Source organism: Terrapene carolina, unplaced genomic scaffold (genome assembly GCF_002925995.2).
Source record: "Terrapene carolina triunguis isolate 2854851 unplaced genomic scaffold, T_m_triunguis-2.0 Scaffold449, whole genome shotgun sequence".
Lineage (NCBI taxonomy): Eukaryota > Metazoa > Chordata > Testudines > Emydidae > Terrapene > Terrapene triunguis.
In genome coordinates, this window is record NW_020664800.1 from 3088022 (window position 1) to 3112594 (window position 24573).

The window sequence follows — 24573 nt, forward strand, 5'->3', positions numbered from 1 at the left end:
CATGTGCCTGGAGGGAGAAGGAAAACCAGGGCTGGATTTTAGGGAATGGACTCTGGCTATGACTGGTCACCAAATAAAAATCCTTGTTTGTACCAGCTGAGATAGGCCTAGCAATGAGTGGTCGTAGCTCAGGACTCGGAGTCAGGACTCCTGGGTTCTATTCCTGCCTCTGCATGCTCTCACTGGGTGACCTGAGGCAAATCCCTCCCTTCTCGCTCTGTGCCTCAGTTTCCCTAGCTGTACCACAGGGATAGTAAGACTTCCCCACCCCCCTTGGCAAAGCACTCTGAGTCCCGTGGATGCAAAGGCTCTGCGAGGCAGGTACGCTATGGTCTATGTGGCAGGTTCTCTGAAGCCCCGACTGCTTGGTAGACGTTGTCTCCTGGCAGCAGGTGCTGTAAGTGCTGCTTGGGTGTCCCTGGGGGCTGACCCGCAGCGTGTTCCCCACTCACCCCTCCCTGACGCTCTTCCCCTGCGCTTGTCCCTGACCTGGCAGGAAGGACCATCCTGCTCTCCACACATCACATGGACGAGGCCGACCTGCTCGGGGACCGCATCGCCATCATCTCCCATGGCAAGCTCAAGTGCTGCGGCTCCCCACTCTTCCTCAAGAGCACCTACGGGGACGGCTACAAGCTGACGGTGGTGAAGAAGCAGTCAGACTCCAGGAATGGCACAGGTCAGTCACCGGGCACGCTGCACCTGCGCTAGGGAGTCTGCCCCTCCACCCCCCCCCCTCCAGTCCACATTGGGAAACAGCTACGCTGCTAATGTAGACAGGATCAGCCCCGTTACAGCAAGCGGGCTTGAGCTGTTTTTGTCCCGGCTGCGCTAGTCGCTCTCAGGAGGGCTGGCCGGAAAACCACATTCCCATTTCGTGAAAAATGGCCGGGCTTTGCAGTTTGTGTTTGCTCCGGTTTGGGGTGATATCAAGAACTTTCAACTTCTTTTTGAAAACACCCAAGAGTGAGATACCCCAGTACGGCCAGTAGCCCTGTGCCTAGGACACTCGCCTGGGATGTGCCTGATTCAAAGCAAGCGCTGGGACCTGGGGCTCCCATGTCCCGTGGGAGTGCTCAGAACATAAGCACGGCCATATTGGGTCAGACCAAAGGTCCATCTACCCCAGGTGCCTGTCTTCCGACAGTGCCCAATGCCAGGTGCTTGTGTAAGCAGAGGGCTCTTACCTCCAGCGTCCCATGATCTTCTGCTTCCACCGCTGGGGAAAGGAAAAGTAGTCCCCCTCATCCCCATGCACAGAAAGCATGGGGCTCTGCGAGGCGAATCTCCGAGGGCTATTGTTTTTCTGATGCTATTACAATCCCATTGGAGTGGGAGATTGCGAGGTGCTTAGAGATGCTACGGTGACACTGATTGATGGTCCTAGGCCATTTCTCGAAGCAGCCAGGGTTTCCATCTCAGGGCAGGAGAAACTGACAACTACCGAGCAAAGCAATTTAATGTGTGCATGGTGCGTTGAGATCAGTGGAGTGCTCCCGCTTTCTCTGCCCCCAGAATGCCTCCCGACCTGGCCTGTCTTTGCTTTGCAGCCAGGAGGAGGAAGGCCCTGGTTCTTCCTGCCTGTCAGCGTCTTGGGCTTTCCGTCCTCCTGGGATAATGGAGGGGGCTGCTTCTCCTGGGTGGCTTCGATTTTGAGCTGCAAACCTAATATTCCATGCGGGAGGAGAGAAAAGTTTCAGTGGCGAATTTCCCCCCAGCCCTGCCCAAAACGAAAAGCCCATGAAATGACCAACCAGCCCAGAGAGGAAGGTCAAACGCTGCCAAACTCAGGCACCTGAAGGAAAGTGGCAGTTGTAGCTCCCACGAAAGCCAGTGCGACTTGGGGCTGATTCCCCTCTCTTCAGGCCCGTAGACCCCTGTGCTCTTGTTCAACACAGTTCGCACCCGCTCCCTGGGCACTGCTCGGGCTCAGGGTAACGTGCTGCATGGAGCCCTTCACCTCCAGGGGGTGGTTTCAATCCAGCCCAGGCTGTTAGCAATGGAAGGTTGTTACTGTTGGGTATCCTGTGAGAAATACGTTCTGGGATCTCACTTCTCCCCGGTGGATGGGGGCCTGGGTACAATTGCACCCATAGGAGCTGGCCCCATTGCTGGGAGTGTCGGCAGAGAGGCCAATGGGCTGTGGAGGCTAAATTCCCTTCTCAGGCTGGGGCAGTTCCTCCAGGGCTGGGCAGTGTGGGGGCAGTTTGCTCAGTGCATGCAGGGCTGGGCTCCCAGCTGTGAAGCCAGCGGGAGAGTCACTGAAAAAAGCAGAGTTTAAAATAAAACCAAAAAGCAGCAGCAGCTTTTGGGTCCTGGAAAGGAAAATCCAAGGGCTCCGGGCCCAGGCAGAGCTGGGTGTGTGAAGTGACCCATCCTTCTCCGCTCTAGACTCGGGGCAGACGCACAGCCCTCCCTCCCACTCCTCTGCCAGCCCCTGCTCCGAGCCTCGCGTCACCCAGTTCATCAAGAAGTACGTGGCCTCCTGCCTGCTGATCTCCAACACCAACACAGAGCTCTCCTACATCCTGCCCAGCGAGGCCGTCAAGAAGGGCTGCTTCGAGAGGCTCTTCCAGGTACCGGCCCATCGAGATGCCAGCTCCCGAGTGGGGAGGGGAAGCTGCTCAGTGGGTACTGACGCAGAGCAGGGGAGCGCCGCAGGAGCAGAGACGAGGGACCGCTGAGCGCTCGCTGGTTGGTCGGCGAGGGGGTGCAGGAGCTGGGCTGGGCGCTCGCTGGTTGGTGAGGGGGCGCGGGAGCTGGGCTGGGCGCTCGCGGGTTGGTGGCGGGGGCGTGGGAGCTGGGCTGGGCGCTTGCTGGTTGATGGGGGGGCGCGGGAGCTGAGCTGGGCGCTTGCTGGTTGGTGGGTGGGGTAGGGCAGAGCACAGGCCCTGGGCGCTGGCTGGTTGGTCGGCGAGGGGGCACGGGAGCTGGGCTGGGTGCTCATGGGTTGGTGGGTGGGGGGGCCCCCCTGGGAGCTGAGCTGGGCGCTCGCTCGTTGGTGGATGAGGTGGGGCACAGGAGCTGGGCGCTTGCTGGTTGGTGGGGGGGCGGAGGAGCTGGGCTGGGCGTTCGCGGGTTGGTGGGTGGGGTGGGGCGGGTCACAGGCCCTGGGCGCTCGCTGCCTGATCGGCGAGGGGGGGCGGGAGCTGGGCGGGGGGCTGGGGGGTGGGGGGGGGGGGGGGGCACCCGTGGGGGTAGCACTGAATTATTTGTTATGCTGGGATTTACCAAGGAGTCCAAGGGATTTGGGTGTCTCATTCCCTTAGGCTCATTTCCAGATCCAGCCCAGAGCGTGTCCCTTGCCCTTGCACAGGGGCATCGCCCTGTGTGTGCTGTCACCCTGCCCAGCGTCGTCGTCTCTTGGGATAGTCTGTCCCGCATGCTGTAATTCTCCCCGGTGCCCTTGCTTACTGCAGGGCTTCCTAGCTTGCCCTGAGCCTGCACTGCTGCCCCAGGCGTCCCCCAGCACAGAGGGGCCTGGGTCGCTGGGACAAGCCCCTCTCCTTTTCCCACCAACAGGGAGTGCTGCTCTGCTCAGGGTAGGGTTCTGGGCTCTCTGCTTTTTCGCAGCGCTAGCCACCCCGTGGGCACTGTGTTGGCTCCAGCGCTGCGTTCCAGCGGAGGTGGGTGGTGAGAGGGAGGTCGCGGGGGATGCTCGGGATGGGTTCTCAGATCACCCCCGGAGCCTAGTTTCCGGCAGGCGTGAGCTCGGGCGGAATATGTTACCAGTGCCTCTCTGTGCCCAATCCACAGAGGCCAGGATCTGGGCCAGCCGAGGCTCAATCTGTAGCAGCTCCTGGTTTTTGCTGTGGAGGTCCCTGGTTCATGTGTCACACAGGCAGCCATCAGGCCTTCTGCCTTTTGTCATTCGCCCGGCCTGGCCGTCAGGGGATGGGGGAGTTCCGAAGGTCCCCGTGCTGCACGGGGTGCTGGGTGGGCAGGTGTATGGGCTGATTACCACTTAGCCGGGAGCTTCTGGGATGGCTCTTCGCTGTGGTCTCCCTCCGTTCCTCACCCTTGTTCCTTGTTCGCAGCACCTGGAGCAGAGCCTGGGGGAGCTGGAGCTGACCAGCTTCGGGCTGATGGACACTACCCTGGAGGAGGTCTTCCTCAAGGTGTCGGAGGAGGACCTGTCGCTGGAGAACAGCGATGTCGGTAAGGGGTGTGCGTGTCAGTGCCTCGGTATGCTGGCTCGTGGAGAGTCGGGGGTGCCCTGGCTCAGCGGCCTTACATTCACAAACCGAGTTCGCGACCTCGCCCCGTTGAGCATTGATCCATTGCTGGCAGTCTCTGCTCAGGGGAAGCCCACAGAGGTGAATGCATAGAGCCGGGCAGGGCAGGGCTGGACTAAGGAGTGGATGTTTTAGGGCAGAACAGAGGTGCGATGGCAGAGCTGGGGGGTGAGGGTGGGGTAGAGGAGGTGCATTTGTTACACTGCTAGCACCAAGCCAGCCGCAGCAAAGACCCCAGCGTCATGTTAATGCAGCTGTGACAGGCAGTTTGACTGTTGCTTTTTAATACCTGTATCTTGGCTGCAACCCTTGCTCCTGTCTGCTCCGCATGGGCCTGAGAGCAGGGGAGTGCCCTTGGCCTGAAGGCAGGGGCACCGTCCCCAAAAGTAGCATGGAATGATACATCCTGATTGCTTGCCACGCTCCACCCCAGCAGTGGCCGCATTTTGTCCTGTGGTTTGTAGTTTCAGCCTGAGGTTTGTAAAGCACTTTGGGATCCTGGGGGATGAAAGGCCCGATGTCAGTGTGAAATATCATGGGGGTGTATTCCTATTAGACAGGGCCAGTGCCTGCCCTAGCCAGCACTGAGAGGGGAGCTGGGGGTACTCACTGTACCAGGGCATTCCCTGACGTGCTAAGGTGGATCCTGCTATGCTGGGGTTGCAGGGTATTAAGGAAGTGCCCCATTCCCCACCGGCACGCCCAGGCCCTTGGTATCTGGGTGGCTAGCTAAAGCGTTCCAGCCAGTCCCAGCTGGTGGGTTCTTGCTGGAGAGTGAGTGGAATGCCTAGGAGGGCTGCTCCCCGGGAACGTTCCCCTTGTACCTGTGCTGCACAAACCCCACCGGCTCCCTTCTCCTTCCAGACATGAAGGAGTCCAAGAAAGACACCCTGCAGCCACCGGCTCCCCAGATGGGCCTGAAGCCCGAAGCCAACGGGGAGCCCCTTCCTGACGTGGAGGCACCCGAGAAGCCGGAGGTGGAGCTCAGCAACCTGGTGGCCTGCTCCAACCTGGCCCAGTCGCAGGCGTCCCTGCGCTCGGCGTCCTCTGTGGGCTCCGTGCGGGGCGATGAAGGTGGGGCTTATTCGGAGTTCTATGGGGATTATTCTCCGTTGTTTGATAATCTGCAGGACCCCGATAACGTCAGTCTGCAAGGTTTGTAACGTGCTGCACGGCAGGCCTTGAATTTGGTAGCGGGGGTAGGGGGCCGCTGTGTCCCGGTTCCGCTCTCAGCAATCCCGGGGGTGGGGGATGTGTGGGGCCTGGCACCGGCTCTGACCAGACCTTTCCATCCTGCCGGGGCTGGGCTGAGTGCCTTTCTCCTCCCCCAAGAGGGGTGGCTGGCAGGGACCTGTTTGAACGCTCTCGCCCCATGCATTGCGGGGTCCTGCCTCGAGCCTGTTCACCCTGGGACTCCCTGTTACAATGGAAAAATAGGCCTAAAGAAAGGGAGGGGCGAGGGCACCGCCCTGAAACTTGGTTGGGAGCCCCTGGGTGGGGAAGCCATGAGTTCCGGGAGTTCTGGCAGGGTTTCGGCTGAGAGCTCCTGGGGTTCTTTCGGGTGGGGAGTGGGTACTGCGAAGAGGTCTGTTTGATTGCGTACATAGACGACAGCTCTTGAATCTAGCAGCGTCCTTTGCTGCATGTGGATGCATCCCTTTGACTAAGCGCCTTTGGGTCAGTGGGTAGCGCTGGCCAAATTCTTCACTGCAAACTCGGCCCCTTTTCATTCACAAAGCGACCGAGCCCTCCAAACACATTCGCTTTTCGAGACCAGCCGCCAAATACCCCGTGCAAATGCTTTGAGTCTCTCTCCTTCCTGTTGGCTATTGGTGGCATGGGGTTGGTCACCTGAATCTCAGGCTAGTTTGTTCTGCTCCCTGACTGGATGACTGAGACTTTAACTAGGAGAATGGCGAATCTGAAATAGCAAGCGATGCACTCCCCAGCACAAAGGTTTGTGTTAAAATGAGTGACACGTTCCCAGGAACCCCCAGGAGTCCTCCCACAGTATTTGAATAATCAAACGTACAATCCACAAACAATAGCGATCCAGTGGCCACCTTTTTATTCGCAGTCCCTTTTTGGGGTTATTCCACTGCTCTTATCATGGAGCATTTGGGGACATCGTGGTTTTTCTCTCCTCTCCGGATACATCAGGGATCCCGTTACTAAACGCCAGGGCTCATAATGCCCTGGGGAGCATTGGCATGTGGGTCAAGTATGAAGACCGAGCAGGGAGCTAGTACAGAATCTCCTCTGATATCCCAGATTCCCAACACCAAGACCCCAACGGGATCGCAAACCCCATTCAAAATCACAGACGCAGCCAATTCCCCACTTTGGTCGCTATCCCAACAGTCAAACTCCTGACAAGAGCTGATTGGGAAGGGGGGGAGGGGGGGTTATGCAAATTTCAATAAAAGTCAAGGGGAAATTGCTCTTGTCAAAAATTTTCACATAAAAATTTTGAATTTTCAGCAACAAATCGAGAACCAAAATATTTTGATTCTAGAATGGTGCTGCGGTGCCTCCTGGAAGTTATAGTTCAGGTTCCTCATGGTCCCATAAGCCAGACTCCCTGTCTGGACTATATCTCCCATGATGCACCATGGTCTCCCTGAAAGGCAGTGCATCATGGGAGATGAGGTCTGGCTGAGGAGCCTGGTCTGTAGGAAAAAAACTGGAGTATGAGGCGTAAGAACATAAGAGCTGCCGCACTGGGTCAGACCATGGGCCATCTTGCCCAGTATCCTGTCTCCAAACATACCAAAGCTTCAGCGGGAGGGTAGAGAACATGGCAATTTTGGAGGAATCCACTTGTCTTCCCTTCCTGGCTTCTGGCAATCAGAGGTTCAGTGTCGCCCTGAGCATGAGGGTGCATCCCGAACCATCTTGGCTAATAGCCATTGATGGACCTATCCTTCGGGAATTTACCCAATTCTTTTGTGAACCACTTATATTTTTGGGCTTCACAATATCCCATGCCAATGAGTTCCACAGGTTAATTGTGCATTGTGTGATAAAGTCCTTCCTCTTGTTTGTATTAAACCTGCTGCCTGTTAATTTCATCTGGTGACCTCCAATTTTTGTGTTGTGGCACCTGAACTACCCATCAGGCATTTCACAATTGACACATTTCAGTTTTCGGGTGGAAAGCGGCACTTTTCACCCCCAAAAATTGTTCTATCAAAAACCCAATTTTCCATCAAAAAACAGTTGTGGCCCTACGTCTTTCCCAGTCCCTCTTGCTTCCCCTGCTGGCTTGTGTCCAGCGTCTCTCCCTGAGAGAGGCCTTCATGGGAGGAGCCTGACTTCTCCTCACCTCCCAGATGGGGTAAACGGGCTGGCGCTATGTAGGTTGGGTTGCTGCACAGGAAGGTCACTTGCAGTGTCCGCGGGGTTGTGAAATACCCTCTCCTGTCTCTTGCGCGTATAAGAAATAACGCGCCTGCCCGGGCTCCTCTCTGTTCACGGGGGTGCTGCTTTCCCCACTACCCTGCGTGTCCCTGTTGGGTTGGGGGATACTGTCAGGTACGTACAAGTGTCAGTTGTATTAACCCACGGAAACTGCCAGGGCGGCAGCCAGCGTAAGGGTTACGTGAATTTAGAAAAGTGTCCGACACCAACGCCCCATCGCTGGCCTGCCGAGACCTGCATCGAGCGTTCTGCATTTCCCGACTTAACTCTGTAGCTGCAGCTCTTCAGAGATCAGCCTGGCCCTGGGGAGGGGAGTCTGGCAGGTCCTGGGACTGGCGTCCCGCCTCCCCTCCCCGGGCACAGCCCCCCGGGGGAGCCCCATGCTGCGTGACGGGGTCGTGCGGAGGACCATGTCCTGCGTGACTGGCTGCGTGAGCTGATTCCTGGCTGAGTCCTGAGAAGGAGGAGGTAGGGGCTGGGGGAGGAGCTTGACAGCCTCTGAGAGAGCCTGACGCGCTCCGTGTGTCTCTTCCCACTCCCCATCGCTCTCCCTTGCTCCAGACCAAGAGGCTGACGCCGAGGCCGCGGACCAGCCCCTGGGGGGACAGGGGAGCTTTAAGCTGGAGGGCTCCTGGCTCAAGCTGCGCCAGTTCCATGGGCTGATCGTCAAACGCTTCCACTGCGCCAAGCGCAACACCAAGGCCCTCTTCTCGCAGATCCTGCTGCCCGCCTTCTTCGTCTGCGTGGCCATGACGGTGGCGCTCTCTGTGCCCGAAATAGGTGCGTGCGGGCGCTGGCCCCGACTGGGGGAGGGGTGATAGCTCCTTTCCCCCCCATACCCAGTGTCGCCTCTTGCTCCCCTTGGGACACCGGCCTCCCTGCCTGCCTCCTGGCAGAGCGGCACGTGCACTGTATGTGTGCCCACATCTCTGGCTCCAGGCTGCCCGACAGCTACCTGCCTGTGGGTGGGGAGTGGGATGAGGGACTGACTAGCTAGAAGTCACCCGGTGAATCTGGAATGTGGGGGAGTGCCGCTGGGCCTGCCCTGGGCCCGTCACTGGGGTCCGGGGCTGGCCTTCCAGCCCAGAGTACAGAGGGGATGGGACTCACCACCCCCAGGGAGGTTGCTCAACGTGCCCCTTTTCTCCCCAGGTGACCTGCCTCCTCTGATCCTCTCGCCGTCCCAGTATCACAACTACACCCAGCCCAAGGGCAACTTCATCCCCTATGCCAATGAGGAGCGGCGCGAATACCGGTGAGAGGCCTGGCGCTGCCTGGCGAGCAGCGTCCTAGGCCCCCGTCCTGTTCCCCACGCCCGCAGGAAGGGGGGGGGTTTCAACCACGCTGTCGCAGGGTGCCCCGCAGTGACTGTGCTTGGCGGGGGAGGCTGGGCGCTTCTTGCAGTGCAGGATCATTGCTCTGAATCTGGCACTGATCCCCCTTGAATCTGGCACTGCCCTGCTAGTAGTGAGGGATACAGCCCTCCGCAGGGCCCTCGCACAGGCTGCCGGCCGTGTGGCACCTACAGAGAGCACTTCTGCGGTGTGCCCAGCTGTTGGCCGTTGAGGCCTGTCCATGGCTACCAGCCTGGGCTGGATTTGAGTCAGTGACCTGCCAGTGAAAGGCCCTCTAGTCCCTCCCCTGTGCCGTCCAGTCCCCTTCAGCCCCCAAGCCAGAGTGCAGGCTCCACGCCCCAGCTCAGCAGACACTGCAGTGGTAGGACTCGGCACTGGCCAAGCCCTGTGAGGAGCAGAGCCCCTGAAGCCCGTGGGGGCCTGGCCACTCCTGGAATATCACGTTAGGAGGCTGGCCTGCAAGCAAGAGGGTTTCTCAGGTCCGTCCTAGGGAGCATGACTGACCCAGAGGAGCCACAGGAGCGTCCCCGGCTCGCTGAGCCCTTCTCACCCGCGGTCCCTCTCCACAGCATAAAGCTGTCGCCCGACGCCAGCCCCCAGCAGCTCGTCAACACCTTCCACTTGCCCTCCGGGGTGGGGGCCACCTGTGTGCTGAAGACGGCCTTCAATAGCACCCTGGACCAGCTGGTGCAGACCCTGAACCTCAACAGCAATGAGTCCAAGATGCTGGCGGCCAAGTACTTCGACGCTATGTGCGTCGATTCCTTCACCCAGGGCCTGCCGCTCTCCAACTTCGTGCCACCGCCCCCCTCCCCGGCCCCCTCCGACTACCCCGTCTCCCTGGATGATGACATGGTGCATGCCTGGAACTCCACCACGTATCCCTCCACTGTCAAAGGTAACGTCTGGCCTGGCAGGAATCTGGGAGAATAGGGACCTCCAGCCAAGCAACACATTCCCTACCCAGCCAAGGCAGCGGTGGGGGAATTAGAACCCGGGTCTCTGGCGTTGCCGTGGGACCCACAGAGCAGCACATTTTGCTCCAGCTAGTGCAGGCTTGTCTGGGACTTTCCCATAATGCCTTTCAGGGAGGGGCAGAGCTTTACTGGGCACACAGGGTTTAGGAACATGGGAATTGGCAGACTGGGTGAGACCCAAGGTCTGTCTAGTCCAGAATCCTGGCTCTGACGGTGGCCGGAACCAGCTGTTCAGAGTGAAAGAACCCCACCGTAGCAGATGTGGGATAGTCTGTGCCCCACGTAGATATCCTCATCTCTAATAGAGATCCGCTCAAACCCTGAAGCATGAAGTTCAATACCCCTTCCAAAGTATTTGTTAGTGTAACTCAGAACTCTGGATGTTCTTGCTGTCTGTATAAGCACCTGATTCCTTTTTGAATCTTGTTACGTTCTTGGCCTTGGCGACTTCCTGTGGCAGTGAGTTCCACAGGCTACATGTGTGTTGTGTGAAAAAGTCTTTCCTTGTATTGATTTTGAATTTGCGACCTTTCAATTCTATTGAACGACCCCTTGTCCTTACATTGTGAGGCAGAGATAACAGAAGCTCTGGATCTCCCTTTTCTAGACCAGTGTTTTCAAACTTTTTTTTTTCTGGTGACCCAGTTGAAGGAAATTGTTGATGCCCGTGACCCAGTGGAGCTGGGGATGAAGGGTTTGGGGTGGGGGGGGGGCTCAGGGCTGGGGCAGGGGTTTGGGGGGTGGGTGGGGGTCAGAGCTCTGGGCTGGGGGTGCAGGCGCTGGGGATGAGGGGTTTGGGGGGGCTCAGGGCTGGGGCAGGGCATTGGGGCGCAGGGTTACCTCGGTCAGCTCCCGGTCAGCAGCACAGCGGGGGTGCTAAGGCAGGCTTCCTGCCTGTCCTGGCACCGCAGACTGCACTGCGCCCTGGAAGCCGCCAGCAGCAGGTCCGGCTCTTAGGCGGAGGCAAGCAAGTGGCTCCACGCAGCTCTCGCCTGCAGGCACTGTGTCCACCCGCCATTTCCCATTGGCCGGGAACCAGCCAATGCAAGTGCGGAGCCGGTGCTTGGGGTGGGGGCAGTGCGCGGAGCCCCATGCCCCCCCCCCCCACCTAGGAGCCGGACCTGCTGCTGAATAGGTAGGGACTAGCCTGCCTTAGCCGGGCAGCACCACCGACGGGACTTGTAATGGCCCGGTTGGTGGTGCTGACCAGAGCCGCCGCGACCCAGTACCTTACGTTTCGTGGCTTAGTACTCGGTCGCGACCCACAGTTTGAAAGCCACTGCTCTAGACCATTCATTATTTGATCTGCTTGTATCATGTCTCCTCTTCTTCATCTCCTTTCTAAGGTAACAGTCCCTGTTGTTTCAATCTCTCATATGCTCCTATTCATTCTCCTCACCCGCCCTGAACACCCCTGTGATTCATTTGCAACTGGAAGTCATTTGAAGAGGCTGAACGATGGGGGCACCTTAAAGGACAGAGGTTCAGCCCCAGTGAGCACTCGGGAGCTCATCTCTGTCTGAATTCCAACGCTGGGGGGTGGCAGGAAAACGCTTGCTTTCCCCCTATGAGTCAGGGTACGGATCGCCGCTCCTGTAGTCATACCTGAGCTAGGTTTAATCTGGCCAGCTCGGTCCTGGAGCAGTGAAACTGCAGCAGCCTGGGCCTCTGCCCAGGCCGGACAAGCCCGCCTGGATCCCTGGCTGATTCCTCAGGCCTCTGGCCTCTGCTGAGGCCTGTGCTGCCCCGGCTCCGCTGCTCTGCTGCCTGACCTAGCTCCGGTGTGTCTACTTGAGCTGTAGTCGCATCCTGTGATTGCCACACAGCTAAAACCTCATTCGCTCCTTCCCCTCCTCCTGCCCCAGGTGCTTTCCCCTCTCCCCACGGCTGTCAGAGCAGGACAGTGCTGCAGGGTGCCCTGCCCCTCACCCGGATGCCCAGAGTGGGCGCTCTGCAGAACGAGCGCTCCTGAGGGTCGCCTTTCTCCTCTCGTCTCCTCAGAGACCGTCACTTTGGCCCCGTCCCTGCCCAGCGTCATCCACGAGCCCATCAGATGTACCTGCTCCATGCAGGGGACGGGCTTCTCCTGTCCCAGCGGCGTGGGAGGCCACCCGCCCCAGATGAAGGTGGTGACCGGGGACATCCTGGCGGACATCACCGGGCGCAACGTCTCGGAGTACATGCTGTACACGTCGGACCGCTTCCGGCTGCACAGGTGAGGGGGGCGTGTCCCGCCGGGTCCGAGGGGGCTGGAACAGGACCGGGGGCACCAAGGCGAGGCAGGTTGCCAGCAGCAGGCCGGAGGGGAAGCTGTGATCACCGCTCCAGTAGCCATACCTGAGCTAGCTGTAATCTAGTCAGCTCGGGTCCTGGGGCGGTGAAGGGAGGGACTGGGGGGGGAGAGCTAAACTGTACACGTAGGGTTGCCAATCCTCCAGGATTGTCCTGGACTCTCCAGGAATTAAAGATGAATCTTTAATTAAAGTTTATGTCATGTGATGAAACCTCCAGGATATTCCAACCAAAACTGGCAACCCTACATACACGGCGGAGAGGGGAGCGGGTCAGGGGCTGAGCTGACCCCATTGGGGGCCAATCAATCACTGGTTGATTTTTTTTTTTTTTTTTTAATTCTGCATCACAGCCAGGAATTTCAAAGCTGGCCGGTGACTCTGGGCGCTCCTCTTTGTGGGGCCCAGCTTGGGACATGTGGTGGGGGCCTGATCCTCGGGGGGGGGGCCCAGCACTCTCTGAAAGTCCATCTCCAGAGGCTCTGCCTTTTCCGTTTGGTAGGGTTGTCCCTGGGATGTGCTGCAGCAGCCACTCACTGAGCCTGGCTGGCTGGCTAACTAGGGGCACAGAGCGAGCCCACGGCTGGGAAAGCGCTGGCCCTCAGGGTGGCAGGGCAGTAGGATGTGACCATCCTCCCCCTTCCCTCAGGGCTGTCCGAGTCCTCTGAGATTTCCCTCGGGGGGGCTATGGAAAGGAGGAGCCCTGCAGTGGCCACAGCTGTGCTGGGCAGGGACCTACTATGGGGAAGCTGTTGGCCCTCAGACTCTTGGGTGGAGTTGGCTCCTACTCCGAAGCCTGGGCAGACCCACTCGGTAACGCTAGTCCCAATGCCCTGCCGCTGACACCACCAGGTCTCGGTTTCCAGCCCTCCTGCCTAGGCTGCGTGGTGCTCTCGGCTCGCCCCTGGAATGGAGGACAGAGAAGGGCCCCTGGGTGCTCAGTGGCGACCTCTGGCCAAGCAGGGAGCAGCGTGGCCTGGCTCTGAAGGGAGCAGGGGCGCATCGGCTGTGACACCAGGCCTTGTGGATGAAGCAGCGGGCTCTCAAGGATTGGGTTGTAACGGGTGGCTGGGAGCAGCTCACCGGTCAGAAGTGGTGGCTGGGGGTTCCAGCCGGGGTTCGTTGTCCTGCCCTCGCTCAGGTTCCTCCCGTGGAGCCCAACATTTCAGGGGTGGGTCAGGTCCCATTCTTCCAGCTGCTCGTCTTTCCTCTGTGTCGCCTGGGCTGAAAGAAAGTGGCCCCAGCCTTTCGTTTGCTTCCCCTTCTGCCCTAGGTATGGAGCGATCACCGTTGGCAACGTCCAGAAATCCATCCCAGCGTCCTTTGGTGCCCAGGCCCCTCCCATGGTGCGGAAGATCGCGGTCAGGAGAACAGCCCAGGTAGGGGATGCTCTGAGAGCGGGGAAAGGTTCTGTCCCTGTGTCAGCCCCATCCCGCTGAGTCCCCCGCAAAGACCTGCCCTCCTTCCAGAGTCCTGCCGAAGGGGTCCCAGAGCAAGAGGGATGTACAGGCTTCCCAGCATGCTCCTGGGAAGGGGGAAAAGGTCAGATCTTGTTCCAGGGCCCCTCTCAAGTGAGCTTGTTTGCTGGAGGACAGGTGTGCCCCCCAGCGATCACCACAGGGAAGCTTGCCATGCTGAAGCCCCTGCTGTGGGGTGAGCAGAGGCCAGAGGTGTCTCCAGTGTCCCTCAGCAGCACTCGGTAGCTTGCTGTTATTTAGAGATGGACTCCAATGCCAGCCCCGTGGGCCATGGACTAGAGAGAGCGGCTTTTGGGAGGAAGGGGCTGACCCCAGCGGGCCCCACATAGGGACTCCGTGTCCCTGTGCCAGGCGTTGCAGGATGGATCTGGTGCCAGCTCTCACGCTCTGCCAACCGCCCAAGCCCCTCCGCTTCCCCCGGCCTCCCTCAGCCCCTCCTTGAGCAGGGCACCCTGCTGGAGCTCCCAGAGCTGAGTGTGCGTCTCGGCTCTGCCCTTCCAGGTCTTCTACAACAACAAGGGCTACCACAGTATGCCCACCTACCTGAACGTGCTGAACAACGCCATCCTGCGGGCCAACCTGCCCAAGAGCAGAGGGAACCCCGCCGCCTACGGTGAGCTGGCCAAGCCAGGCTGGGGACTCGGACCTGACAAGCAATAACGAGAATCGATGAGCTGAAAACCCCCCTGAGACAGACCCCTCCGGCTCTGGTGTAGAATCCAACCACGGGCTAACAGAGGGGGAGGAGGGCAGGCTAGTGACTAGACAGACTCTGGTCTGGCTGCTCTTGCCACACTGGGAGTTGGGTTTGAAAACCCATGTCTGTCTTGAGAGGCTTTGTGGTCTAGTGGTTAGAGCAGGGGATTGGAGTCAGGTCTCTCGGTGGCGGGGGCAGAATTAGACCCTAAATGACCTTGGGCACGTCCCTTAAGCTTTCCGTGCTGCAGAGTGTGCACCTGTGACACGTGGATGGTGCTGGCTTTGCCAGGCTGACGTGGGTCCTGTCAGTTAACGTTTGCAAAGTGCTCTGAGCTCCTTGGATAACGCTACTCCGTGAGCTCTGCAGCGGGGAAGGGAATTCCCTTCAATCCCCCAGCAGGGAGCTGTTGTAGAGCCCGGCCTATGGCAGAGCTGAGCCGAGGGGCTGGGGGCTGAGATAGCGAGGGGTTGTTCCAGGGCTGATCCACGGGGGTGGGGGTGCAAGGGGCTGTTCTTACACACCGGCTCTCACTATGTTTCCTGTCACGTTTTGCTGCAGGCATCACAGTGACCAACCATCCGATGAACAAGACGAGCGCCAGCCTCTCCCTGGATTACCTGTGTGTACCAATGGGCTCGCGGGTGGTGTGCACATGCCTGGCTGGGGAGTGGGGGCGGTGTTTGTGATGGATGAAAATGGAGGGAGGCCCCCACTAGGTTTTCTATGGCAAAGGTTGCCGGCCCAGGAGGGGAGGAGCTGTGCCAGCCCATTGCCACCCCCTGCGAGAGGCGGAGAGAAGAGAGATCCTGGCTAGCCTGAAAAATTAAGTCACACAGGCCCCCACTCCACGAAGGGATGCAGGCTTCTAATCCCCAATGAAATCCATGGAAATTTGGAGTCTAAATACTTCTGAGGATCTGGGCCAAAGTCTCTGTTTCCATGACTAACAACTAGCCTTATTCGTGCCCCACAAACCCCCACCCCCACCGCACGTGCACACATGGAGAGGCCTTTGGGCTGGTTTCCTTGCAGGGATACCCAGCTGTGAAGTGAGCAGTGGCTTGTGGTATGTGGAGTAACTTGGGGCACAGTTTTCCCACCTGGGCTAACCCCCGTCCCCCTCTGCTTCCCTCCTTCCCGCTGCCATTTCTGCCGCTCTTCTTCTGCCGCAGCCTGCAAGGCACGGATGTGGTCATCGCCATCTTCATCATTGTGGCCATGTCCTTCGTGCCGGCCAGCTTCGTGGTGTTCCTGGTGGCTGAGAAGGCCACCAAAGCCAAGCACCTGCAGTTCGTGAGCGGCTGCGACCCGGTGATCTACTGGCTGGCCAACTACGTGTGGGACATGGTAAGAGCCGAGAAGGGCGGTTGGGCCTCCTCACCCAGATCGGGATGGCGAAGGAGCCTGGGGGCAAGGCGACTGCCCGGGGGCTGTCTGAGCAGGGGCTGATTACACAGGATGTCCACGAGGGAGGTCTCTGTCCAGCCCTGTGTGCATGGTCCCTGGAGAGTGATCCATCCACAGGAAGGTCCCTTTCACGCAGGCTCTCCCAGTGCAGGAGCGTCTCCTTCCTTCCCCCAGTTAGCAGACAGCCCTGGGACAAGGGTCTACAGAGCATTTCCCACCCATCAGCTGAGGGTCACTGCCTCATTTATGCCCAGCCAGGATCTTGTCCTATCCATGGGGATCGCTTGTCATGTGGCATCTTGCTTCCCTCGCCTCTGCTGTGGTCTCCTCGCTGACGGTTCATCTGCATCCTGCCCCTTGCTCCATCTAGGGCATCAGCCCTGGGGAGTGCACAGCCAGGCCGGCGGAAGTGAGGGGGGTGGGGAAGGGGTTCGGTTGTGGGGCGCACTGGGGCAATGGGCGCCATGCGTGAGGCACTCGTGTCCTCTCACATCCTGTGGGCAGGAAGAGCCGTTCTGAACCATGTCCTTTAACACAGCGAGTTCCTCCTTCGGCCTTTCCACCCAGGCCTGGAGTGAGGGGTGGGGGCAGCTCAGACGAGCTGTGCGGGGGCGCTCAGGGTGTGCTCGGCGCTTCCTTGGGCCCATTTTCACGTCTCTGAAGGGGAGTTTTGAGACGTGCGATGGAAGTGGAGATCGGCTGGAACGAGCCGTGAAACGCGCCCAGAAATAGGCCCATTTTGGCCCCTTCAGAAGAACAGGACCACTGGGTGACTGCAATTAAATGTGCTATGGGACCAGTTCCCCTGCAGCCGTTTCACGCTGTGCCCTGAGGGTGGGGCGGGGCAGTCTCCGCGTGATCTCTGTGCGAGCTGGTCTGGCCCCGGTTCTGCAGTGTCTAGCGCCTCCAGGTCTTTGGGAAAGAAGTCACCGTAACAATCTCTTCATCGCTCTCTTTCAACCTGCCCAGCCTGTAGGAGAAGTAGCTTCCTTGGCGGGTAGGTTATTGGGGTGGGGGTGGGAGGGGTGACTTACCAAGAGCCTGAGAGGTTGGTTTTGTATTTGGCTCTGAACAGGGTGAGACCAGTTTGGGAGCAAAGCCCATAAGCTGGCGCTTTGTCTGCACTACAGATGCTTTGCCAATATGGCTGCACCAGCGGAGCCCCCTAGTGTGGACGCAGGGTATGCTGAGAGAAGGTGTTTTTATCACCATAGTAACACCACCTCCCCCAGCGCTAAGCGGCCAGAAGCCCTGTCTATCAGCATCGCCGTGTGCACACTGGGGGTTTAGCCGGCGTCGCTATCTCGGCTTGGGGGGCTGTGGTTTTTTACCCCCTGACCAAAATAGCTATGCCATCAAAACTTTGTAGTGTAGACCTGGCCTGGGTCTCCCACACCGGTCCTGCTTCCCTGGGCTCTGAATTCACGACCTCCTGAACGGAGGATGGGGATCTCCTCTTAGCTCCTCCCCAGCGGGTTCACTCTCGTCTTTGGTGCATTTGTTTTCCAGCTGAATTACCTGGTGCCGGCCACATGCTGCATCATCATCCTCTTCGTGTTCGACCTCCCGGCGTATACGTCCCCCACCAACTTCCCAGCCGTCCTCTCGCTCTTCCTGCTCTATGGGTACGTCCACCTGGCTGGCCATCGCTCGGGGGACACGCGTGCTCTGGGAGGGGGATGAAAGGAGAGCAGTGATGAGGGGCGTCAGCAGGGCCCGACGGGGGAAGGTTGGACTGCTGCTGCCCATGCTGTCCCTGTGCTGTGGATAAATGGCCAGCCTGTGGCTCAGGGGCTGCCAGCCCAGCACTAGCGTCACACACACGGCTAGATGGGGAGTTTCTAACAGCCAGCAATGGAGCGGGGAGCACTGTGTCAGCGGCAGTCTTCTAGCACAATGCCGAATGATGCAGAGCTTGTGTGGTCCTGCCCTCTGGGCTTCGGTTCTGACCGATGTTTTAGTCGCTGTAGAATTCTAAATCCTGAAGCCCGACTCATCTGTCAGCCTCTGGGCTGCCACCCCATGAGGCCAGTCCCTGACCCATCCTACCACAGACTGGACTTTCTCCTGTTCCCCATCAACTCAAACTGGAGAATCCCCTGGTTCCTTGAAGGGATGAAGGATGGTCGTGTGGTTAGAGCATGGGGCTGGTTGTCAGGAGATCAGGCTGTGCCAAGAACTTTGTGTGGGATCCTGAGCGAATTGCTTGGGCCAAAATGTTCCCAGTGGCCTCTTGTTCAGGGTGCCCAGCCGGAGACCCTGAGGCCTTGTGTACGCTGGAGTTTCAGCCACTGGTGCAAGGTGTAGACATGCTGCACTGGTGTAGACTGGGGCTTGCCCTGGTGCAGGTCACCCCAGTATCCATCCGCCTCCGTGGCAAGGATCCCAGCGCAGACCAGGCCTCCGGACGTGAGCACCTGCAGCTCTGAGTTCTGGGTGCTCAGCACCAGCCCAAACCCCTCGAGCTGGAAGCCCACCAATGGAAAGTGGGCCATGATCTGGGTAAGGGTGTCCCGTCTGCGACCCGTCGTGCAAGGCAGGTTCCATCGGTGTCTGGGAAGTGCTTCGAGCAAGGCGGAGAGGTTGTTTATGTGTTTTATTTGGAGACAGTCTTGGGGCAGCCGTCACTGGCTCTGATTTGCTCTGGGAGGAGCTGGCTGAGGATTGGCTAAAGCTCCTCTGTGTTTCTAGCCAATGAGCCAAGGATCCCAGAGTTTGGGGCTGTCACTCACTAGGCCTAGTATGAATGGGGTGGGCAGGGCCAGGGCTTGGGCCTGTGTTCGATGCACTCACCTTGGTGTTCTGTTTACACCAGCTGGTCCATCACCCCCATCATGTACCCAGCCTCCTTCTGGTTCGAGGTGCCCAGCTCAGCATACGTCTTCCTGATTGTTATCAACCTCTTCATTGGCATCACGGCCACTGTTGCCACCTTCCTGCTGCAGCTCTTCGAGCACGACAAGGTATGTGCTCCTGTGGGCCCCCAAAAAGGGGCAGGGCCAGCCTTCCCTGTCCTGCCTAGCCCAGCCATCCTCAGCCCTGCTAGAACTGCTGTGGGCCAGCCCTGTGATCTTCCCGGTCAGCATGGCCACCAAACCAACGGCCAGGATCGCAGGGAGCCTGTGACAGGTGCGGGAGGGAAGGAGCATGCTGCCACACGCACTGCGTGGGCCGTAGTGCAGACTGCGTGCCAGTGGTGTGACTCCAAGTCAGAGAGGCCATGCAGGAGATCCTCGCTCTGCATGCTGAAGCCTTTGGTCTCTGGGGCACTTCTAGGGGGGTGGGCACAAGGCAGTCTGGGGGGGTGTGTCATCGCCTCCTCCTCCCACCTCGGCAGGACCTGAAGGTCGTTAACAGCTACCTGAAGAGCTGCTTCCTCATCTTCCCCAACTACAACCTGGGCCACGGGCTGATGGAAATGGCCTACAACGAGTACATCAACGAATACTACGCCAAGATCGGTAAGGCCCTCGCTCCGGCACGGCACGGCACAGCAAGGGGCAGCAGGTCACTGACCTTACCCACTGGCTGTCCTTGGGACCCAGCGTGGCTGCCGGGCAGGTTTGCGTGGTAGGGAGAGGAAGTGAGAGCTGATGCAGTCTATGGAGGGGAAACGGGGCAGGTACCATCTGTGCTAAAGTCAGGCCAGACGGCTGCAAGAGAGCAATGGAAGGCAGATATGTTAGCCCTAGACTGTTACAGGCCCTTTTTCTTACAAACTGAGAAGGGGTCACCTCAGGTTAATTAGACACACCTGAATCCAATTAAGAGCTGCCTGAGACCTTTTAAAACCTCCTTCTCCAGTGAGAGAAAGGGAGGAGAGAGGGAGACACCAGCTGTTACCAGGCCAGTAGCAGCCGGGAAGTAGCTTCTCCAGGAGGAGAGGCCGTGTTCCTTCCCACCGGGGAAGCAGACAAGCCCGAGTGCCGGCTAGGAGAAGGGCTGACACCCCAGGACAGACACCCTGTCCCCACGAGGAGGCAGGGAAAGGTGTGGGCAGGGTCTGTGGGACTATTTCCCTTTTGGAGTGGGGAAGGAGCACCCCTTAGGCTTACCCTCAGGCCTATCTTGGAGACTCAACCAAGGGAGCACCAAGGGGGGAAGCAAACCCTGCCTGAGTGGGACTGATTACCTCAGTCCACCATCGCCAGAGAAAAGAGGTGCCTTGCCACACATCTTATTGTTCCGTGTTTCTGCAGCGCCTAGCACAATCCCTGGGGCATGGCCAGGGCTCCTGGCCACTACCCCAGGGTAATCACAAGGGCTGTATCCATACAGACCGTCTCGCTCACTGTTAGCATCGCGTAGCCCAGAGGAAACTAGCCTAAATTTCCCAACTTAAGCTTTGTCCGGGTTCCACTGAGTGTGTCAGAGAGGCGGTTTCTATTATTAGTGATCACTGGACTTTCTGCAAGTCACTTTGGGGAAGCGCTACCCATTCGTACAGACTTTTTTCCTCCTGTCATTTAGTATTTGTATTATCGTGGTACCTAGGCGCCATGTGCAAGGTCCAGGACCTCATTGTGCTAGGCGCTGTACAGCCATAGAACAGAAAACAGTCCCTGCCCCAAGGAGCTCACAGTCTGACTGGGGTCTCTTGAACTTGGCCCTGGAAACCTCTTTCCAAACCGCTTTCCTATTTACTTCCAGAGCTGCTGGCATCTTAGAGGCTGCTCCAGAAGGTGCTGAGAAATCCTTTAAAAAACCAAGGACTTACCATTTGCATTTTCCACGTAGTTGATATTGTAAAGTTGCAAGATGACTTTACTGGCGAAGGATGTCCGGATGGAAAGGCATTGTTCTGTCTAGATCTAGCGCTGGTGACAACAAATCACCCAGAGTGCTGTGTGGCCTCGATCCCACAAGTGAAGCAAAATTGAAAGCGAAACCACATCTTTCCATTTCATAGTCCCACTCCAGTAATGTAATGTGGTTAGTTAAACCCTCCTTCTCCCTTTGGTTCTCTTCCACCTAGTGGACAAATGTCTGTTCCCAACAGAGAGTCTGCAGCCCTGGATTTATCTCAGGCAGCATTTTGAAAATGTTGGCTTTCATTGCGCCTTGGTTTTCTTTGAACTTAGTTCTGGACAGTGTACTAAGATGTGGGCTTCTAGCTGTGGCATTTAATTATAATGTATCAGAGTCCCGTTTTGCTCAGCATCCTCCATACACAGACCAAGAGCTTAAGGTCTAAAGCCCCGACCCTACAAGCATTTACCCATATGCGTAACTTTACTCCCTGCACGTTGGTCCATTAATGTCACTGGAGCCACTTGGTGTGCACATGTGTATATGTCTTGGCAGGATCGGGGCCTCAGCGCCGACAAGCTAGGTGTTGTTTGAGATCATTACAGGCATTTGTAATGGCCTTCTACAGGGAAATTTCAGCAGTATAGTCACTGGTGATTTTGTCTGTGAATATTTCCTTCCTCATGCATTATTAGGAGGGCTCCTCTGTTTGCCAGGGTTACTTTGTTTAAGACGTCTTGTCTCTTTGTTAATCTCTTGTATTGGTATCTTGGAAAAAAAATACTGGTGCTCTCAATCCTCATGCTTCAGGGCACATGTTGATCAGGAAGGAATCCCCCATCCCTCCAGTACAGTGCATTTGCTGGGGCTTTGTGCCTTCCTCTGAAGCACTAGTACTGGTCACTGTCAGGGACAGGATGCCATACTAGAGAGGTGCTTGGCCCAGGCGTAGTGCGGTAAGTCCTATGCTCTTATCTTGGTCTGATCTTATCCCTTGTAAATTCTTCGTTTGCTCCCCCCAGGGCAGTTTGATAAAATGAAATCACCCTTTGAGTGGGACATTGTGACCCGGGGCCTGGTCGCCATGACGATTGAAGGCTTCGTAGGTTTCTTCATCACCATCATGTGCCAATATAACTTCCTCCGGAAACCACAGTGAGTGGTAGGGTCAGGGGGGCAATGGGAGGCTCTGCACACCGTGTCCTTCGTGTTATCCCTGAGTGTCGGACATGACGGCCATGATGCTAGGCTGGATCGGGGACATGGTCACAGAACAAGATGGCGCCCCCTGGAGAGCCAGGGGCTATGAATTCATCCCAGTCGGTGGCAAGGGACAGGTTCTGGGGCCTGCCTGGGTTTCAGATCAGACAGACAGACAGAGACACACACACACACACACTTCAAAAGCAGAACATATGATCCCAGTTGCTGGGTCTGCAAAGCAGGGCTGAGAGGAGTCTGTCATGGCCTCTCTGCCCCTAGAGAGCACAGATGGGAGGCACATATCCCACCATTGCTTAGTAACCCCCTGCCCAGCCAGGCAGAGGCTAGGAGCAGTTTATGGCTCAGCCTGGGTCCAGAGGGACAGATTTGTTCCAAACTGGGTCACTCCTCTGCAGATCAAACTGCCAGAGGGGCCATTGTGAGGTGGGGGGTACCAGCCCTATTTTACAGTGGGGAAACTGAGGCACAGTGGCGTGTGGTGACCGGATACAGTTATCTAGCAAGCTGGAACAGAGGCAAGGTTAGAAATCAGGGGTTCCTGGGCCCTGGCCTTGTGCTCCATTCACTGGACCACGCTGCCTTGTGGAGGTCCCAAGTCCCCTCTGCTGGGAGGAGGAAGGGAGCACAGACCTTGTGGTCTATCTGGCCACACGGCGCAGCTCCCCTGACCCATCCCACACCATCTCCCCCTCCCGCAGGCGGCTGCCCGTCTCCAACAAGCCCATCGAGGACGACGTCGACGTGGCCAACGAACGGCACCGGGTCCTGCGCGGCGATGCCGACAACGACATGCTCAAGATTGAGAATCTCACCAAGGTAGGGGCAGCTCCGTCCTTGCCAATGGCCCCCTTCGGCCTGGGACGGGACAGGACAGGGCCTCTCGCTGGGATGTAGACCTGGTACCATGCCCCTTTGTGAGTCACTGAGCCCAGGCCCTCTGGAGCTGAAGCCAGGAGCCTGTGCTGCTTCAGCTAAGAGGTTTGGCTGTGTTAGCTCAGAGACATCAACCTCTGTGTGTGACCCTACCCTCTGAGCGTGGGGCAGGCAGGCGGGAGATCCCCCAGCCGGCACAGGTGGGAGAGGGGCGCTATGCCCCAGGACCAGAGGAGAATGGCACCCACATGCATGTGACCATTGTGGGGGTCGGGTTTGGAGCCTGGGGCAGGTCTCCAGCTCCTCCAGAGTGCAGCTGTTGGCTGGGGGAACCGGCGCGTTTGCCCTCTGCCCGCCTTTGGCATGGGCAGCGCCGGTGTGTCGCGAGCCCAGCGCCTTGCCTTGCAGGGTTCAGAGCCCTCCGCGGCCAGGGATCCTCATGGCAGTGAGCTGCCCCTTTGTTCCTGTCGGGTCAGGTGTACAAATCCCGCAAGATCGGGCGCATCCTGGCCGTGGACCGTCTGTGCGTGGGCGTGCGGCCCGGGGAGTGCTTCGGGCTGCTGGGCGTCAATGGGGCGGGGAAGACCACCACCTTCAAGATGCTGACTGGGGACGAGAGCACCACCGGAGGGGAGGCCTTCATCAACGGGCACAGGTACCCGCAGACGGGGCGTGGTTGGGTGAGGCTTACGCTGTGTGATGGTCGGTGGAAGGGACTGGAGCTCGGCCTGTGGGTGGGCCTTACGGGGGAGTGTCCAGCCAGCCCTGGGAGGGGCCCTTGGAGCCAGTCGCACTGCAGCAAATCCATCCCCCCGGGAACTTTCAGTGACCTTGGCCCGTGATGTTGCTGTGGGGGAACGCAGGCTGCCCGTGGATTTGGGTTTTCCAAAGCAGGAGGCAGTCCAGTAGCAAAGCTCTAGAAAACGATCACAGACGTAGCCTGCTTTGCTCACGTGTCAACCACCCCAACCAGCTGCCTTTTACTGATGTGGAAACTGAGGCACGGAGCAGGGAAGGAACTTGCCCAAAGTCACACAGGAAGCCTGTGGTGGAGCAGGGACTTGAACCCAGATCTCCCAAGTGCTGAGCTAGTGCCCTCACCACTGCACCATCCTTCCTCTCCCCGTAGCATCCTGAAGGAGCTCCTCCAGGTGCAGCAGAGCCTGGGCTACTGCCCGCAGTTTGACGCGCTGTTCGACGAGCTCACGGCGCAGGAGCACCTGGAGCTCTACACCCGGCTGCGTGGCATCCCCTGGAAGGACGAGGAGAGGGTAAGGCCTTGGGGAGCCCTGGGGCTTTGCAGAATGGAACCATTTGGGCTGGGCTTCTGCCCTCAGGCGGGGGAGTCAGAGGTCATCACACAGGGCCAACTTCCCAGTCCTCCCAGAGCAGGAAATCCTGGGCACTAGCAGGTCAGAGCTTTCCTCCGCCCTTTGATCTGTGATCATGCCCTGGGCTGCAGTGACCCCCGCCCCCCCATGCATAGCCAGGGCTGCTGCTCGACCAGCAGGATCTCTCCCTGCCACGGGCCAGGTCCTGTTGCCCCCTGCTCCCAGCCCGAGAAGGGCAATGCTGGGCTGGGTACAGGGGGCCCAGCTGCAACAGCCCCTAGACACAGGTCTGAGAGGCTCTGTCTTGATGTTGCTGGGGGTTCTGGTGCCACTGGCTCTGGAAATGCCATTTCATGTCACACTGGGGGAGCCACAGCCCCTGGCACTGCACCGCTGGTACTTCCTAAGGGCTCTCAATGCCAGTGCCGGCTGTCTGCCAGTGGCATGGGGCATGGCTACCAAGTACCAGGGCTTAATTCAACAGGTGGTTGACAGGCCAGAGGCCAATTTATCCCCCTCTTGCCATTGAGCTG

At 58.4% G+C, this 24573-nt stretch overlaps 1 protein-coding gene across 5 annotated transcripts in view; it reads left to right on the forward strand.

Annotated features, from left to right (window-relative positions):
* The window catches only part of ABCA2 (ATP binding cassette subfamily A member 2), a 133377-nt gene that overhangs the window by 99405 nt on the left and 9399 nt on the right, over positions 1-24573 (forward strand). For 4 of the 5 annotated variants that reach the window (XM_024210174.3, XM_024210175.3, XM_024210177.3 and 1 more), the window contains 19 exons: positions 497-679; positions 2392-2576; positions 4038-4158; positions 5100-5390; positions 8217-8435; positions 8808-8910; positions 9580-9908; positions 11989-12202; positions 13552-13657; positions 14258-14369; positions 15015-15075; positions 15629-15803; positions 17373-17488; positions 18679-18826; positions 19201-19324; positions 21635-21767; positions 22535-22652; positions 23186-23364; positions 23839-23980. In XM_024210174.3, the coding sequence (XP_024065942.2) occupies positions 497-679; positions 2392-2576; positions 4038-4158; positions 5100-5390; positions 8217-8435; positions 8808-8910; positions 9580-9908; positions 11989-12202; positions 13552-13657; positions 14258-14369; positions 15015-15075; positions 15629-15803; positions 17373-17488; positions 18679-18826; positions 19201-19324; positions 21635-21767; positions 22535-22652; positions 23186-23364; positions 23839-23980 (3059 nt within the window). The remainder of the gene's footprint in view (positions 1-496; positions 680-2391; positions 2577-4037; positions 4159-5099; positions 5391-8216; positions 8436-8807; positions 8911-9579; positions 9909-11988; positions 12203-13551; positions 13658-14257; positions 14370-15014; positions 15076-15628; positions 15804-17372; positions 17489-18678; positions 18827-19200; positions 19325-21634; positions 21768-22534; positions 22653-23185; positions 23365-23838; positions 23981-24573) is intronic. The other variant, XM_024210176.3, reaches the window with a different exon arrangement.